Here is a 20,603-nt window from a genome sequence, read left to right as displayed (position 1 = left end):
ATTAATTTTGATAAAATGATGTTATTTTCTCTCATTATGCATGCCCAAATTTTAAGCCATAGCAGTCGAGGTAGTTGTGAAGGTAAATGGGTGAATATGCCTAAGTCTAAAATATGTGCTACAGTGTTTGGGTATTTGGTACAGTATATTTGTTGTGTGTAAGTGTATATGTATTGATTAAAATTACAAATTAGGTTAGGTAAAATTAGATTAAAAATTAGAATTAGAATTAGAATAAATAGCGTTTCACTTAATACTAGTCTTAGTTTTTTTGTTTCAGGTCTTCGAGTTGCTTCTCGTTGGAGATTACAATGAGAGAAAGACCTTCCGTTTTACGCATTAAAACCTTGCCATTTGCAGTCCAGCAGAAATCATAGCCAATTTGTTTAGTTACGTCTCGCGCCAGGAAGAATAGTCGTCTTGCTTTAGGTGTTAACAGCTCAGATATATATACTGGGGTCTTATTGCCTTCAAAGCCAAGGGATATGGTGTTCATTCTATCTGTGGTATTTGAGGAATTATATTTTTTGGTGGCTTGTAGTATCTTGTCCTTGAACAGGTTTGTTGTATACTCAACCACTATCGGACGTTCTCCATTTGGTTTGCGGCTTAGACGGTAAATGTCTTTGATGATATTGCTTTCGGTTTGGACATTGATTTTCGTGTGAATTCTATTTATGTATGTTATAAGTTCTGTCTTCGATTCCGATTTTTTAGGTGGGATTCCTCGAATTTCTATACAGGAGGCTCTGGAGTGGCGTTCCAAGTCTTCCAGCTTTGTTTCCAGTTTATTTATATACATGTTTTGGTGTTGTTTTTCTTCTTCTAGTGACTTTATTCGAGTATTTAAATTTTCAAAGTTTTTTGAGTAAAATTCAAGAGTTTTCTGCATTTCCACATTAGATTTACGCATTTCAGATAACTCTAAAAGCACTTGTGACAGCATACTTAAAATTTCTTCTTGTTTGTCGTGGTATTTCTCTACCTGTTGGGGTGAGGTATTTGGTCGTGGTCGCTTATTCGGCTTATCAACAGCCGAGGTACTGCTGCTCTGCTTTGGGGAATTTTTAGTCGGAGTGCGCATCGTTTTACTCATTTTTGCTAGTCGACGAATAAGGTACAGTAATTATAATTGTTATAGTACAGCTTTCAACTATTTTCTTGGAGTTATTAATTTTTTGGTACTAGTGGTGCCCTCTGTTAGTACACTTTTGGTATTACAGTGTCAAACGATCTTTAGTGATCTATCTAGTGAGAAGTTACAAACTGTCGCTCATAGATGGCGCTGTAATTATAGTCAATTTTGCCAATTCATCGACCTTTAAATTGATTATTTTTAAAGTTTACGTTATTTGGCGATATGTATTTTCACTTCTCACTTCTTAGCTTAAATTAACACCACACCAAGTTTTGTATTGTCAAAAAAGTTTTTAATTGCTCGAAAATAACCGTCTTTTCACAGCAGCACTTCAGCACTATTTTAACAGTTTTTAAGCACTTTTTAACTTTGTCCACAATATATGTTTCAGTTCTCTTGTTAATGTAGGCACTACACTTGTTTTTTAAACTTTTTAACAAGATTTACTATTTTTAAACCAGCAAAATATACGGAGTATATGTTAGCCGTGGCGAGGTGGCGCCCTCTCCCCCCATAAAAAATAAAAAAAACCTCAAAACCTAGGTGTAAGTAAATAATAATATTAATTACTTACACCTAGGTTAATGTTCTTATATTTTCTGTCAAAGCCTTAATTATATAACTACTTAAATAAAAAACGTTTTAAGAGCACCGTCGTCAATAATCTATGCATTTAAGCGTGACGGTTAAATAGTCGATTGAAATATTCAATTTCACAAAATTAATTCAGATAATTGAAATACAACGGCGTTATTTGTCATTTTTCCTTTTGAAAATTGTTTAATAATGTCCAAAACGCCCAGCGAGAAAGCTCATTTTAATGAGAAATTTATTTTATAATTGCTAGAGATTTAAAATAATGTTTATTAAATATACCTACACAACAAACAAGGAGTTTGCCCGGACAACAGACTTTGCCCTTTTCTTTTTAACCGACTGTAATATTCGACTGTAAACTTTATTTGTATCTTTTTTTGACTAACACAAGGTTTCTTTCAAGTTTTAAGAAACCAAAAAGGTTGCAAACTACATTTAGCTTTTATACAGCTAGTTTATAATCTATCTATACTATCTATAGCTATAAAAACCGTAGCTTGCTTCAAAACGCGAACAGACGGTCCCAATACCGGACCAATACCGGACCAATACCCAATACATTACTAGATGGAGGGAGATTGTAAGATTTTCTTTCTAGTTCCTACAGATCGAAAGAAAAATCCTCAGCGGAACATATTATAACCTCCACGTTTTTTGGAAGTCGGTTAATAAAATTGCTACAATACTGAGAGAGAGAGATGTGACGCCTCCGTGGTCTAGTGGTTAGAGCGTCGCTCTCGACTCCGGAGGTTCGAATCCCGCGTTGGAAACATGTTATTTCCAAGTTTGGTTAGGACAATGCAGGCTGATCGTCTGATTGTCTGACAAGTAGGTAAGATGATCCATGCGTCGGATGGGCATGTAAAAAGTCGGTCCTGCGCCTGATCTCTCGCCAGTCGTGTCGGTCTTCCGTCCCACTGGGTTATGAGAGTAAAGGAATAGAGAGTGCTCTTGTGTACTGCGCACACACTTGGGCACTATAAAATTACTCCTGCGTAGCTGACCTGGTTTCAATGAAACCAGCCACCGTCACCGAAACCGGTGTGGATAGTATTATTACAATACTGATCAACTGATAAAGCTTTAATAGAAACAGCAAATTAAAACTTATATTATAAATGCGAAAGGGTACGTGTGTCTGTCTGTCTGTTACCTCTTCACGCCCAAACCGGTGAGCCGATTTTGCTGAATTTTGGTATGGAGATACTTTGAGTTGCAGGGACGTACATAGGATACTTTTTATCCTGCAAAATGTACGGTTCCCGCGCTATAAACGAATTTTAGCGCAGCGAAGTTGCGGGCGTCATCTAGTTATAATAGATTCTAATCAAGCATAGTAAAAGCAATACAAAATATTATAATATTACTAGCTGTCCCGGTAAGTTATTTTTCCATTTAAAGTATTTCTCCCATATTATTTTATTGAAGTGACTAAATTAGTATGGCACCAAGGCAACGTCCATCGCTATCCCGTCATACAAACAATGGTCGCCGTCAGTCTCGATTTGTAATAATTTACTATTATTTATTCAACAAATGCACCTATGAATATAAAAAGTACCCAGTAGCCGATTCTCAGAACTACTGGATATGCATATAAAATTTGGTAAAAATCAGTAAAGCCGTTTCGGAGGAGTACGGTAACTAACATTGTGACATGAGAATTTTATTTATAAGATGTTGAACGAGCGTCTTATGAACCTATAATATTGTTTGTTGGCAATATTCATAGATCCGACTTTAATAACGCTCTATGCCAACAATAATCTGTCACTTAATTTCATTTTCCAACGATGTCTGGATTATAGGGTTGCCATCTCGTTTGGCAAGAAATAAAGTATATTCAGATCTCTGAAGTATTTTCAACAGTATTTTAGTAAAATGAACAGTACGATTGAGGAATTAATTAGAACTTCTGTCAAACCTAACTTGAAATTTTAAAAAAAGTCTGAGCGTCTTGGTTTAATACGCCATAATAAAGTGTTGACATTTTGATGCTGAAAACAGTATTTTGTATACTTTATTTTCCTTCAACAGTAAAAAGTATAACTTAATGAAAAACAGTATAATACTGTTTAAAACAGTATGGTTGGCAACCCTTTTTATTCCAGACTCTGGAATAACTGGATAACTGGACGGTCCAAAACTTGGAAGTTGGAATACACCAACGGCCGCACTTGAGATAGAGAAATATTGATTTAATTATAGATTGACATTGTCAAACTTATGGAAATAATGTCATTGATATCTTCATCAAATGAAATTAGTTATAATCAAACTCTGATAGCGGCCATTTAGCTCATGAATGTTGATTAACCTTTATGAATCAAATTTTAATATACAGCACGTATATTTTTTTTAATGAAATAAGGGGGCAAAAGAGCAAACGGGTCACCTGATGGAAAGCAACTTCCGTCGCCCATGGACACTCGCAGCATCAGAATAGCTGCAGGTGCGTTGCCGGCCTTTTAAGAGGGAATAGGGTAATAGGGGAGGGTAGGGATGGGAAGGGAAGGGAATAGGGGAGAGTAGGTAAGGGAATAGGGTAGGGGATTGGCCCTCCGGTAAACTCACTCACTCGGCGAAACACAGCGCAAGCGCTGTTTCACGCCGGTTTTCTGTGAGAACGTGGTATTTCTCCGGTCGACCCGGCCCATTCGTGTCGAGGCATGGCGTTCCCACGTCTAAATTTATTTTATTCTTTGACAGACAATGGAAAACATTTCTCCTTTCTAATTTGTAAGTCTAGAGATACTTACCTGGAGATAAGGATCAAGAAAGTTTTGATCAAGATAGTCAATGAAAATTTAAATATTTAATTGCCTTCGATGTTTACGGTTAATCTAACTTCATCTTTAACTTGTGAAGAATTTATTAACGAATTTTACCAAAAGCAGCGATTGAAAATCGTTAAAAAACTACTTTGAAAATTCAATTAAGTAATTAATTTATTGTACTTTGTATTTAGATTGATAATATTTTTTGAAGTTATTTAATCAGATTCATAAATTTAATATTATGACACTACTAACAGAAATGCAAAAATATGTTACTAACAACTATTTAGAATAAACCACACAATAACTTTTATCCGAATAAATTGAATGGGCCAAACTTTTATCATGCAAATAAGCTTAAATTCATGAGCTTTTGGCCGAGCTAGTCGGAAGCTATTAAGCGTTTTAGCTCCAAACTTTAAAAGCTAGCTTCAGAAGAGTTTTTCGGGAATAGAAATGTTTAATAAAATATAGTTGATAAAACTGGATCATACAAAATTAAAGTTATTTTGTTAATTATTAAAATCCTAAACTATTATAGCAGTTTATTGTCTGTGCTGATACCTCCAGCGTGATACATTGCATTACATGGCAGTAGTAATCTATACTAATATTATAAAGCGGAAGAGTTTGTTAGTTTGTTTGTTTGTTTGAACGCGCTAATCTCAGGAAGTACTGGTCCGATTGAAAAATTCTTTCAGTGTTAGATAGCCTATTTATCGAGGAAGGCTATAGGCTATATTTTATCACGCTAAGACTAATAGGATCGAAGAAATAGACGAAAGTGTAGAAAAAACGGGGGAAATTATTTGGAAGGGCTTATTTGAATGTACTGGAGCAATTTTTATGTTATTTGGCACACATGAAGAATAGACCTCGTGAAAGGACATTTGGTTCAGAGGTTTCTTTTTTGCGGAAAAATGTACGGCTTCCGTGACATTCCTAAATTACGCGGGTGAAGCCGCGTGGAAAATCTAGTATTTTATAATTCCAACTTTCTAGCTAGTTCTATGCTTGAGATATTATATCAGCCTGCAGACATACTACTATTATATTATCGCCGCGGACGAAGTCGCGGGCAACAGCTAGTATTATAATATTATCCTATTCGTCTTGAAACAAGACGCGAAATTAGAGATGCATAATATTTTTTTTTTTTATGAAATAAGGGGGCAAACGAGCAAACGGGTCTCCTGATGGAAAGCAACTTCCGTCGCCCATGGACACTCGCAGCATCAGAAGAGCTGCAAGTGCGTTGCCGGTCTTTTAAGAGGGAATAGGGTAATAGGGGAGGGTAGGGAAAGGAAGGGAAGGGAATAGGGTAGGGGTAAGGGGATTGGGCCTCCGGTAAACTCACTCACTCGGCGAAACACAGCGCAAGCGCTGTTTCACGCCGGTTTTCTGTGAGAACGTGGTATTTATCCGGTCGAGCCGGCCCATTCGTGCCGAAGCATGGCTCTCCCACGTATAATATTATTATTAAAGCAAAAAATATATCAAAATATCATTTCAATAGTCGCACTACGTGTACTTTACTTAAGTTTAGTATAAAGTAATACAAAATTGAAATGCCTTGTCTATGACCAAGCGCCAAGTTTTGTCCCGTTACTAATAAGTTAACCTAAGCTGACGTGGGAGAGCCATGCTTCGATACGAATGGGCCGGCTCGACCGGAGAAATACCACGTTCTCACAGAAAACCGGCGTGAAACAGCGCTAGCGCTGTGTTTCACCGAGTGAGTGAATTTACCGGAGGCCCAATCCCCTTACCCCTACCCTATTCCCTACCCTACCCTCCCCTATTCTACCACTTTCCAGGAAGAGTTTCTCTCGCAAACTCTTCAGGTTAGAAAAAAATTACACTAGAAACTTCAGTATGATTTTTGAAGACCTATCTATAGATACCCCACACGCATAGGTTAGATGAAAAAATATTTTTTTTTGTTTCAGTTGTATCTAATTGGGGACCCCTAAAATTTTTAATATTTTTTCCATTTTTGTATCAAAATCTTAATGCGGTTCACAGACTACATCTACTTACCAAGTTTCAATAGTATAGCTTATATAGTTTCGGAGAAAAAGGGCTGTGACATACGGACGGACAGACAGACAGGCAGACATGACGAATCTATAAGGGTTCCGTTTTTTGACTACTACTGACTAGGAACCCTAAAAAAGCTTTACTAATTTCAGTTAGTATGGCCGTTATATCGTCGTACGGTCCCTTGGTATGGTCTATCAATTACTTGTTTTTATTTCTCCCCGTTTCTACAACGATATGGTAGATTTTATCGAGCGAAACAGTTGCAGTTCGAGCAACAATCGGGCAGAATTTATCGTCCATTGCCCGTTTCATAACAGTTTTACTATGTGTTTATGTAAATACGCGTCGTTGGAGCTGCATTTGATGTTTCTGTTCGATAAACACCCATTTCGATTTCGCGTAATGGATTTTCTGGAAATTGTACGTGATTGTGTAATTTTACGGGATTAGGAAAGTTGTTAATTATAATAAAGTCTGTGGATTGTGCTGCAAAAATAAAATAAAATAATTTTATTTCTGAATAAAGAATCAAATGCTTTTAGAACGTCCACGGCACTCGTAGTAATTATCTACCACTGGTTCGGGAACTAACCCAACAAAATCGGCTTAAGAAACTCGCACAGTGCCACCACATCCATAGACTGTGGTGCCACTTTACAAGATTCTCAGTCAAAATGCAATCGTCAGTTTTGGTAGCGTATGCATTTTGACGCACTTTACACCAGTAGTTGTTCGCGAAAGACTATACAAAAGAATAATATAGGTTTTAAGTCAATATTTTAAGCCTGATCGTCTGTCGCCCCTTTGAAATAAACCGACCGAATTACAAAAGTGAATTTGGCATTTACCTATGTAATTTCATCGAACAATGTCACATAGGAAGAATTAAGAAAAATGTAACACAACACTGAATTAAAATTTTCCACTAAATTTCATAACCTTTTGTGCTAGTTCTTTTGAAGCGACCATTAATCATGTTCCTTGACAGTGGTCCTCAACCTTTTTTTACGTGGGCCACAAACGTATTTTAGTCTTGGTGTCGCGGGCCGCCAAAAAAAATTTTAGGGTGAAAATATAACTTGCTTCAAAATTATTAGTGGAAAAAATTTCACGACTCACAGCGGCTTTACGTTATTTTGCCGGTGTGCGTGATTTTCAAAATGGTTTAACAGTACGCGGGCCACAAATAAAGTCCCGGCGGGCCGCGGGTTGGGGATAGCTGCTGTTCTTTGAGGTCTAGATATTTTAATGGACCATTATTCCCTCAGTCCAGGGAACCTTGTTAAACGAGTGAAGTGACAAAGTGTATCGTGTTATCTTTTTACACGACTATATGGAAGGCTTAAGTAGTTTAATACATTGTACCTACGTATTTTCCACAGTAGTGCCTAAACTACCGAATTACTAGTAATCCATTTAAGTATATAATATGAGGAATAAATAAATAAAAATAACAAAATCGTACCCAAACTGTACATTTTGACGGGACTAAAATACCACCAAACTTATAAAGGTTCCGCACCCAAAGGTAAAAACTCTTTTGCTCAAAAATGGTACGGAATCTTATGGAGACTGAGGCTTTTATAAATAGTCAGTACTCAAGATGCATCTCGGTCTCAAGACACGGTTCAGGCTCTGTGATTGGTTGGCTGTCAAAATTTGGACCAATCATAGAGCCGAACCGCGTCTTGAGACCGGGTCGCATCTTAAGTACTGACTATTTATACCAGCCTAACTCACACTTTGCCGATTTTTAGGTCACAATTAGGTAGACACTTCCTTCAAAAGTGCCTTCCGCCCCGCCCCCCCCCCCCCCCAACCCCCCCACTTCCAAATTTTTTTCTTTCAACAAAACGATGTCACGGTGACATATTTCTCCTTTTTTAAGAACAAAGTTAAAAACTACACTAAACATACGGTTTTCGAGTTTAATTTGATATAGGACGAGATCTACTATGCTGACGCGGACGAAGTCGCGGGCACCAGTTAGTATGATAATACTTCTTAACGCGAGCGAAAGCCGCGGGCAAAAGCTCGATTTAAACATAAAGTTAATAAGAAAATGTTCGACAATTTCGGGATATAAAACGTTCATATCAATAGCCCAATCAAATAATTAACTATATTGAATTGATAAAGCATCTGTAATATAGAAAACTCTCTCTTAATCAAATATAATCCATTTAATCCGACGCTTCGTATATTTTGTAACCCTTTGACGAAATATTTGACTTCGGTATAATCAGATTAAATATATGAATTAATTAAGAGTAAGGATCGTTTTAATCAGGATAATTTTTGGGTTGTGGCTAACGGATCCTGCGGAGACGTCGTTTTAATAGGGTGAATTTTAATTATTAACAAAAGTTTCACATTAAAAACTTTTTGATAATATAATTTTGGGTATATAATATTATGTTTGGGTTATGTTTGTTTTAAAATACGTTATGCATAGCAAAATATTGAGGCGTTTACGTGAATTTTGCGTAGGATAGGTACTTGAAATATCGACACAATTAAAGTAAATGAGGGAAAGGACTGAAATAGTTTTTATTTTGAATAATGCTTAGAAATACTAAAAAAATTAACTCCCTTATTTGATCACACTACCGTACATTTCTAACAATTTACTTTTTCCCATGTCGCATACAAAGCAACAAAAGCCAATCAGAAGTTCACTTACAATTATTTATATAAATTAAAACTTGAAACAAACTTCGACATTTCTATAAATTTTAAATTACGTCAACATTTTTATAACTTTGTTTATGACAACTTTAAAACATTGTAGGAATCTAGACCAAGTTTATACAGTTTATCAACTCTATAATGCAATACGAAGGAAAATATTTAATAACATGTTAGAAATGGTATGACATTAAGCTCCATCCTCGACTCCTGAGGGAAATCACTGTAATTCAAGTTAGCTATTAACTTCTGAATATAGTGCATCACCTGCAGGAATCACTGATATTTTATAGTATAATTGTATTTTATAAGTATTTATAAGAATATAACAGAGATTGTTTGAAACTTGATTGAACTGAAATTATCTCATAAACTTCATTTTTCAAAGACTTACAAACAATTTTTAATGAGAGTTGTAAAATAGACGTAAGAAGATTAAGACCGTCCGAATCTGACTATCATAATTCATAGGAGAACGCTATCACGCTATCCTATATGACACGTCAGCAACGAAGGTGCTGCGAACTGATGACACCATTCTGGAACTTGAACTGAAATTTTTTACGTGATATACACATGACTGGTCAGACATTTCGATACTCGACGACGTGATATTTGGATATTATATTAGATGAAAAAAATATAATATCAATTGATTACTAAGTAAATGTAGTTTAAAGTTAAATTATTATTTACCAAACGCATTGACACCGCGCGCGGGAAGGGTAGCGGCGCGGTGTTTCTTTGGTGGCGCACGCCGCCGCCCCGGCCGCATAGTTGCCTACTTGCCTAGCCGCGTAATTCACTCAGGATCCATGATTCATTTATTTAAAGGGAAATTTGGTAAAAAATTAAGTACCTAATTTTATTACATAATTATAATGAGAATCGAGTACCGAGTACACTCCTTAAGTATTGCAAATGTCTCACCAGTCATGCAGTATAAACTGTCACCAGTTGTTCTAGAGGTACATTCCACGTACTTTAATTTCAGTAGATGTATTGTATGAGTGTTATTTTGTCATAAAAATAAGTAAACTTCATCTAATGAAGTCGTTAACGTGTCATCAATTGTTTTATTTCTATCCGGGCCCATACTCATTATACTTTGCCCTCCTCTGTGAGTTGTGACTCTAAACCTCCTTCTAAATCATTGTCAAAGTCAGCCTTAGACCACTTTTTACCTCTCAAGTTGATTCATCTCGTGGTTACTTTATTTTAATTACAAATAATCAGTCATTTATAAGCTTAATCAAGCTTATTAGCTTGACTGAATGACTGATTAATTATGATTAAATTGTAGTAAAAAACTGCTGTGTTGGTGTTTTTTTTACTGTCAAAATTTTGTTGTTTGAGTAAATAGTAAAAAAAGAAGGTTAAAGTTCTTTTAAAAGCGAAGACTGTCTAAGCACGATTAATTAAAACTTTAAATTAAATGGCTTGTGCATAAAAATTTGTGACTCCTACATGCGATGCTAAATGCTCATGTTTCATTTGCCTAGGGATGTCACTAAAAAGAGAAGATAATATAATTTTTGTTTGCAGACACATAGAGATTTACTTTTTTAAGACACAAGGTGCCGGTCATGCTCATGGTGTCAAAACAATTCATAGAGATAATTATATTTAACAAATATTCTATAAGCACTTAAGTTTAATTTATTTAATGACAATTTTCACATAAATTCATTTAAAAATAATTTAAACTCTCTAATTGTGGTCGTAAGCGTTTAAAAACAAAAAAGAAGACTCGTAAAAGCTAGGAAAATTCTTATTTAGCACATATTTCTTCTTTTTTTAGGGTTCCGTACCCAAACGGTAAAAATGGGACTTCGATGTTTGTCCGTCTGTCTGTCCATCTGTCTGTCTCCAGGCTGTATCTCAGGAACGCGACGGTAATAGCTAGAGAGTTGAAATTTTCACAGATTATGTATTTCTGTTGCCGCTATAACAACAAATACTATAAACAAAATAAATTCATCATTTAAGTGGGGCTCCCATACAACAAACATGATTTTTTGCAATTTCTTGCTCGATATTAATGATCGAAACAGGTAGGCATTTAAAATGTTCACGAAATACTCAATTGTTTTTATAATTTAATAATTAATAATAATTTTAAATAAAATAAATACTTAATTAAGGGCTTCCATACAAAAAACAAAATGTTTGCCTATTTTTGGCCTACAACAGTACGGAACCCTTTGTGTGTGCAAGTCCAACTCCCACTTGGCCGATTTTTTTTTATTTGAGAACGTCAAAATCTTTTGTGGCAACCCTGGGAAAGGATTTAGAGCGCTAGTGCAGTACAAATAAACTCTGTACTCCAGTTGCCGGAACTAAACGGTTTTTTTTGATAACACTCCTTTTGTTATGTTTTTATCCAATGTATTTTGAATTTATATCCAGTTTTCTACACAATAACTCGCAGTTTCAGATCATAGAATTTGTCACAATGGAATATTTTTAGTTTTATAAATAACGAGATTTCTTTTTTAAAATCTAGTTATTTGAACGAGTTTTAATGTTTTTTAATTTTAATTAAGTACAAACAAAGCTTTTGTTATTATTCTTACTAATATTATACATGCTGTGTTTTTTTTACTTTTTATCTATCGGTCTTTTTTGACGGGCAATAGGTCCACCACACATTCCCACCACTGCAACTCCTGTGTCGCCAGGATCAACAGTGCCAACCAACCACGAAAACCCTTTGATATGATCTCAGGGGTGTCCGAGGGACAAGCTTAATCTGTCTATCTGTCTACCTCTTACCTTTTCAGTCTTTACACACATAATTTGCTATGGACACAATATGTAATATTATGTATAGTTTTTATCCCGGAAAACATACGGTTCCCTCGCGAATATAATTTGTGGAACGAAGTTTCGGGCTACATCTAGCATCAAACACTATGTTGAGCCTGTGCTAGGTCTATGATCTATACCTATACATGCACACCTCCGTGGTCTAGTGGTTAGAGCGTCGCTCTCGACTCCGGAGGTCGTGGGTTCGAATCCCGCGTTGGAAACTTGTTATTTCCAAGTTTGGTTAGGACAATGCAGGCTGATCACCTGATTGTCTGACAAGTAAGATGATCCATGCGTCGGATGGGCATGTAAAAAGTCGGTCCTGCGCCTGATCTCTCGCCAGTCGTGTCGGTCTTCCGTCCCACTGGGTTATGAGAGTAAAAGGAATAGAGAGTGCTCTTGTGTACTGCGCACACACTTGGGCACTATAAAATTACTCCTACGTACCTGGCCTGGTTTCAATGAAACCGGCCACCGTCACCGAAACCGGTGTGGGGAGTATTATTATTACACATGCACATCATTGATCATGGTTACCCACACAAGCAATTACCGTACATTTTTGAAGTACTATTATCTACAAACCGACTAGTTTTGGCTGAAATTCCGAGTGTAGACAGCCCGTGTAAACAACTGTAAAGCAAATGTAGTTGGAATTCAAATATAATTATTGAAGAAGTGGGTGGATAAACACAATAACTAACATTTTGTAACTTAAGAACAATAACAGTTTTCCCTTATAATTTGACTGAACCTTGTAACTTACCTAGCTGTACTACATCATCTAGCTAATATATCTAGCTATACATTACATAATCCACAAAGTTTTTTTATTTCAAATCATCTCTGTCGTAAAACCATTTCATAAATAATAAATTTGCGTAAAACCATTCCATAAATATGCAAAAAATTTAAAATTTCAAAAATGTTACTAACCTGCTTCTTCCACTCACGTCGTTCGTCGTAATATTATGAATACATTCAAATTTGCTTTAACATTTTGAATTAGATTTCAAGCTAGGATTCACCTGGGTGTTGATTTTAAGCTATTATTTTAATTTCTTGTGCAAGAAATTTGCATTTTACACTAAAATCAACAGCTGTTCTTCAGTCTTCTGCGTTGTCTTAAATAGACTTCATTTTATGTTTATTTTATATTATTACATATATTTAATTATTGTATGTTTAAATTAGAGTTAAAAATGAAAAATTCTTACATTTTCTATTTTTTGTCTCTTCGCAATTTGCATCAAAAATTTTCCAAACTACTAAACTGATTTTAATAAAATTTTGCATGCCAGGGAGCTAGTTAAAACATAGAGGTAGCTTGTGGAGGTATCATATAGCGCTACATAATATTGCGAAAAACATCTAGTCGTGTAATATCTCCTTTTGGTATTTGCTATTGTGCGCTTTTATAATTTTGGACGTGGCGGTAATATCGTGGATGTCCGCGGTAAAACGATAACATGGGGAAGTAAAATGTATGGAAATATATGAAGATAAGTTTTTAACGTGCACGTTAGAGGACATCACGACGACGTCTACACTCTTCTGAACCGCACAAAACGTCCGTGGTGCGTAAAATCAAAAGGGCATTTAACGTACCCAACGTGCGCTTTTATAATTCTGGACGTCACGTTATCATGGACGCCGGTTTCCACGATAAAACGTTGGGTACGTTAAATGCCCTTTTGATTTTACGCACCGCGGACGTTATGTTTGGTTCAGAAGTGTGTAGACGTCGTGATGTCCTCTAACGTCCACGTTAAAAAGTTACCGTCGAAGTAAATTTAAAAGCGTCTTCATAATATGAAGACGCTTTTAAATTTACGGTAAAACGATAACATAGGGAAGTAATATCTATGGAAATATATTATATTTCCATACATTTTACTTCCCTATATTATCGTTTTACCGCGGACGTCCACGATATTACCGCCACGTCCAAAATTATAAAAGCGCACATTGGCTATTTGTTGCATTTGGCAAAATTATTGACGTATACACAAACAAGCAAAAAAAAGCAAATACGGCCTTCCACACATGGACGTTAAATATGTACTAAATTTTTACTTGATTTTGTTTACTTGCCTATTTGACTCTTTTGATGTGCATAAAAAACCGACAAAGGTACCGTATACGTGAATTTGGCATTGGTCATATTTGTCAAATAGGCAAATAAGGCTTTCTTTCTTACTTTCTCGAACATACCGTCTACACAATATGGTGATTGTTTAGCGAATACATCAAATACGCCATAAATACAAATAGCCATGTGAAGTGCCACCAATTAGACATTTTTATGGTAAATTTTTGAAAATAATTTGCGTCAGTGTTTCTTGAAAATTACAGTGGCTGTAAGCTTTTTATAGCGCATTTCTTAAGCTTACGAGTCTTTAGCATATAGAGCGCGGGGTTTAAAAATTCAAGAGCTCAATTTGGCCGGAATGTATGAGTGTGTGAAGTTGACTCGGTTATAAATATCGTCTTACTGCAAATTACTGTTTTGACTAGAAATGTTTAAATTCTACCCTTTTCCTAATAAAACTAGAAACTGTAGACAGACGATAGAGTCATGTTTTGTTTTTGTCTAGTACGTTATAAAAGTGGTTTGACAAACAGGGGCAAAACACAGATATACCAAATACATATTTTTTTGTCCATAGAGTAGTTCAGCACCAAGAGTCTTTTTTTTAGAGGTAGAAGTCGCGTCTTTTAAAGAGGTAGTAAGTTAAATTTTGAAATGTACATATTATTTTAGAAATGCATCGCATCACTGCGTCACATTTCATTGTGTACTAACCCTGATGGAAACAGTTTATATAGAAATATCGGCATACGAAGATTACGAAATCCTCAACTTTTAAGCTGCCGCTACATTGTTTCACGAATATCTCGTGTATGCTGAACACGTATCTCTTAAGCCTCGAACACAATATTATGAGGCCAAAATCTGCAACATTACGTTATATAGGCCATTCTGCTTACAATGGCCTATATAATGTAACGTTTCGTTTAACAGAAGACGTGAAAGTATTTTAATTAATGTGTCCAATCGTTTTACTCCAATAAAAAAATATCCACAGGACCATAACACACAACCTTCTTCTTTAAAAAATTGAGAAAAAATTGTATGTAAATCTTAGCTGAGATTATTATGTAATACTTTCATAAATGTAATCTGGATACATATTATAAATATGGAAGCCCGGAAATAAATACAATTTGTAAAAATGTTGACTGAATATGGCTGAACACATTATTGGCAAGTGGTGGCAAAGACACGCAAACCAATTTTATTGGCAACACACGACAGCAACCTTATAATTTGATATATTTTGTGTTGTGTGTTCTATTTTCAATTCTATTCCATAAGTTCAGATTTTTAACCTTGATTTTTATGAACCCAGAGGTGTATAATTATGTTTCTAGTTTTTTTGTGGCATAAAAGTACGAGGTAAGTAAACTAAAACCGTATAAGTATTATAATACTAGATGACGCCCACAACTCCGTTGCGCCAAAATGCGTTTATCGCGCAAGAACCGTACATTTTCTGAAATAAAAAGTATCGAATATCCTTTCCCGGGACTTTAAGTATCTACACACCAAGTTTCAGCAAAGTCGTTTCTGCGGGTTGGCCGTGAAGAGGTAATAAACAGACAGAAAGATAAACTTTCACATAATATTACATATTTAGTATTTACATAGGATAACATGCTTATTGTCGTTCCAGACTTATATGGAAGCCACAAGAGAGACCAGTATTAGCGACAAAAGGCAGACGTAAAAGAAAAACTTATAACATCTTGTCCATATAATATTATAATACTGGCCTATTCCCATCTTTATTACATATTACAACAGATATACGAGTTCCAAATCCCTTTGATAGAGAACGGACGTGCCTGTTAATACCAATGATGATTAGAAAATTCTTTTCAATTTGAGCTGCTATAAAATATAAACTTTTTGCTTCCATCCATACTGACGTTTTTATATTTGTTTATCATTCTTACTTCATACGTGAGAAAGACAAGACTCTGTCTGTTTTTCTGATTTTTACTTAAAAACGCTTAAACTTCTGAAACTACTTTTGTCTCGATGAGGACGCTTCGAGTCCCGACAAAGGACAAAGAATGATAACAAGGCAAAATCTAGTCAATACAATTTCTAAGTAGAAATTAGGAAGTCCTAAAATAGCACACAAAATAATCCCTTAAATATTAGTACTTTGCTTATCTCTCCGCCAAGGTTTTTGTGAAAGCTACGAGTAACATGAAAGTTGCGTGTAACGTAATAATTTATGTGGAATCCTCCTAATGAGCTACGTTTACTGACGTGTGAGTGACAGCTTATTTTACAAATTGCGTCTCTCCCAGCCTGACACCACGTTTTACGGCCGTTCCCAATATTTGATCTATCTCTGGTTTTGCCCTACTAGAGATAGGAATAGCTCACATTAGACATTAGAGACATAATATATTTTATGTCAATTTATTGTTAGCTGCGATCGGCTGTATGTCAAACCAGATATAGATTGAATATTGGGAACGGCCGTTAGTGTCATTGCGGACTTGTTCACGCACGCGAACAGAGACGCGAATTTGGATTATAAGGGCCAGGACACATAAACACGAAACGGCGTCGTGTCGTACCAGAATGCGGCGTCGTTTCACGATGTGACGTCGCGTCGTGGAAATCTGCGACGAGCATCGTAAAAAACTACGTCGCGACATCGTAACGTGCCATGATACACGGCACGACGCCGTCGATACGATGCAGGGTGAATTGTCGCAGTTAATTTCGTGAAATAGACCGCACTAGACGCGTCCTGCTCCTGTTGTTGTTAAGAAAACGGATAAAGAAAAGACAGAAACTTAAATGATCGACCTCAATTACAGCGTCCGTCATTTTTTAATTTTAAATAAGTTACAAGTTACAACTGTGGCACTAACACAGGAACGCATCGTGAGTTTCTACTCTCTCTCTATCTACCATACATAATATACAATATTATAAGAGCTTGGTAGCAAACATCACTTCGTCTAAACCCATGCTAAGTAAAAACTTGTGTTTCCAAGGCAATCAGACAACAGATAAAAAAATACCTGAGCTATATATTTTTTTATTTGCGTATGTTCAATCTAAGCTAGCTTTTTAATTATACTTTATATTAATGTAAATTAATTTTCTTTGTTAGTAGTCCTAAGTAAAGGTTGCACTTGTAAAAGGATTTTTATAAAAACAATGCACGTTTTATAAAAGGCAATGCGCACAAATATGAATTGTAATTCACTTTGCTTTGCAATGTAGACCGGATTATCCCAGTCTCAAAAGAGCTTTTAAGTTTTGCGCCTGGAAATGGAAAACTGATTTTATAAAATCTGAAACTAATTTATTACCTATGTAATGTACCTAAATGGAAATATTATTTTTATATTACACAAACGGCGTCGCAACAACTATAACAGTCTACATACATAGAGTTATTTAAAAGTACTACTTTATAACACTTCTAGAATTCGTAAAGTTATTAAAGGATGCCCGAGACTCCATTGCACAAAAAGAATATATCTTGCAGGAACACTTTTCGGGATAAAAAGTATTTTATATAGGGACATATCCCGGGACTTAAAGTATCTCCATACCAAATTTTAGTATAATTACTAATGCGTGAAGAGGTAACTGACAGACAGAGAAACACTAACTAATATTAGTATGGATTTAATATTATGTTTTAATAATTTTTCATCCCTTTATTGTGAAAAAGTGCATTGATACTGACTTGTAAAACATTATTTCTTATGAAATACGTTATAAGAATTCTCAATAACAGAACTGAATGCGAAGATTTAAAATTCAGGAAACAAATATAGGAACATGATCGTTCCACGTACAATACCTCATTTTGCTTATTCAGCCCATTTTAAATTGCGAAATAAAATGCAAGAGTATGCAAGCAGGAAGCGAGCGAGCTTAGTCGCTTGTTAGAATAGCAAGCCACTCCCCCTTTCCGGATTCCCCCTTTCGGCTTACCCCCATTCCCCCTTTCGGCTTACCCCTGTCCCCTTTGGAGAACATTCGAAAGCAAGGAAAGGAGGTTGCATATCAAAGTGTAATTTAGCATTCCGAGATTTGAAATTGATATCGACATACGTTTGCTTTATATAGCTTTCGAATAATGACTTCTCATATTATGATTTCTTTCAGCAACTTATTCTATCAGTTCGTAACGACAAAGTAGACGGATAGATTGATCAAAATCTTGTGGTTACCAATAACAAAAAAGATGTTAAAAAGTTTCTATCGATACAGGTACATATTGTCTTTGGAAGTAAAATGGGTGTTTCTACCTATAGGTATAGATCTCTAATCGCCTAAGTAAAAAATCCGTTTGTTATAATATCTATTGTCCTATGTGGAAATAAAGGCAAAGGTGCCTTTTATTTTCAATATTTTGTATTTAAACTAAAAGTGCCGGTTGTTAGCGGGCGACATGAAGCGGCAGCAGAGTCGACGTGTCGTCGCAACACTACTGTTTCCATATTGTATTTCTATAAAGTGTGCTATAGAAATATATAGAAACCAGGCCATTTAGCCGAAACTTTTTCGTTTTCGCTTCGTTATAGAATCGCCGATCAAAATGTTTGGAATTGACATTTGACGAGTCGAACGTCAACGTCATATTAACGAATGCTTATGTCAATTCAATACATTTTCATCAGCGATTCTATAACGAAGCGAAAACGAAAAGATTTTGGCTCACCCCCCTGTAGTGTCGCGACGACACGTCGTCTGCGGTTGCTTCATGTCGCCTTCCAACTTGTACTGTACTATTATCTATTCTGTGCTTGTACCTTAATTCATTTTATCTAATGGAGACAAAATAAAAAGCAGCGTCTATTTTCATTCCGACGTTGAAAATAAAATGCTATTTTTACCTCCTAGTATATTTTATAATCTCATGTTAGGCAAGAGAACTTCGCTGTTAGCGACTCAATTTTAGATGAGCTATCTTAAAATATAATATCTACAGTGTGTAACAAAACTAAGTGATGATACTTTAGGGTGTGTACGTGTTCCTTGTAGAGAGTTCACTGTGATAGTTGCAGCGCTGAAAGACCATTTTTTTTTCACTTTTGTATAGGGAAACTCGTGACGCTGGGGCGCTTGCCCATACAAAAGTTAAAAAAAATTGGTCTTGCAGCGCTGCTACTTTCACAGTGAAATCTCTACAAGGAACACGTACACACCCTAAAGTATTATCATTTAGTTTTGTTGCGCCCTGTATACCTACTACCTAGCTTTTTAGATAATCACTGGAAAATAGACAGAGTAGCTTAGAAGTATGATTATTGTAAGAGTACTTTTAATTTTAAAACCCTATTATAGAATATATGATATTGAATGTACCGTAACTATAATATTATAGAATAATCTATAATAGGGTTTTAAAATTAAAACTACTATTTATTATATTAGTATATAAATACTAATATTATAAATGTGAAAGTTTGTCTGTCTGTCTCTCTAGTTACTTCTTTACGCCCAAACCGTTGACCCGATTTTACTGAAAAGTGGTATGGAGATACTCTGAGTCTCGGCAAAGGTCAGGGCACTGTCTCGCCACTACTCGCTAGGTGTAACAGACCTTTAGGGTGAAGCCAAACGACCGTATTTGTGAGTTGTGAGTCGCAGAATTTCGGCTGGCAGAAATTCTGCTGCATTCTGTTTCATACAAAAGTCCTGTTTGATTCACACGAGCGTAATTTTGTGAATCATGATTTGTATGAAAAGATATTTACGCGACCGAAATTCTGCGACTCACAAAATTACGCTCGTTTGGCTTCACCCTTAGGGCGTTTCCAGACAATCAGACGACACACTTTCGCATTTATAATATTAGTATGTATGGAATAATATAGCATGCAAATCACGAAAATCAGTAAAGCAATAAAGCGTATACAGAAAGACTTTGCACAATAGTGCACCGGCCACCGACCGACACCGACAAATATGTCGGAAATGCCATCGAAATACCCGAATATGAGTTTATTGCGTTTGGGCGCGTACGTGTGCGGTATATAAAGAGCCTGTAAGGACTATTGACTGCGCGTTCATTAGGAGCCTTCAGATTAGTTCATACTTATGAGGAAATATCGTGAAATATAAATGATTTACTGGTATACAAGGATGTTTTGGTGCGTGGGACAAAAAAATGCCGCCATCTTGTTTTTAACTCGATTACTTGAATCGTATTTCACACTATCTTAATGATGTCGTCTATGTAGATACAAAAGAATTTTCAATTTTGTTAGTCTCGCTAAAACTCGAGGACGGCTCAACCGATTCGGCTGATTTTAGTCTTGAAATATGGAAGGTTTATAATTTTAAATTAGGCAGGATACGAAGTTTAGCCCCAATTTCACCAACGACTGTTAAAGTTAACGCCGGAATTAGTATCACGTTACCTCTTTCGATTTTCATATGAATGAAAGAGAAGACATTACATTTTAACAAGCTGTTAACACTAACAGACGTTGGT

General features: G+C 35.8%; 1 protein-coding gene across 1 annotated transcript; it reads right to left on the bottom strand.

Annotated features, from left to right (window-relative positions):
- Positions 1-262: 262 nt before the first annotated feature.
- LOC121733911 lies at positions 263-1,632 on the bottom strand. The gene has a single exon (XM_042124313.1). The coding sequence runs from the start codon at positions 1,094-1,096 to the stop codon at positions 263-265; it is 834 nt and encodes a 277-aa protein (XP_041980247.1). The 5' UTR covers positions 1,097-1,632.
- Between the last annotated feature and the right edge of the window lie 18,971 nt (positions 1,633-20,603).

This window comes from Aricia agestis, chromosome 14, assembly GCF_905147365.1.
Source record: "Aricia agestis chromosome 14, ilAriAges1.1, whole genome shotgun sequence".
NCBI lineage: Eukaryota > Metazoa > Arthropoda > Insecta > Lepidoptera > Lycaenidae > Aricia > Aricia agestis.
The sequence above is the reverse complement of the archived record's forward strand: the minus strand, read 5'-3'. Positions and strand labels throughout refer to the sequence as shown.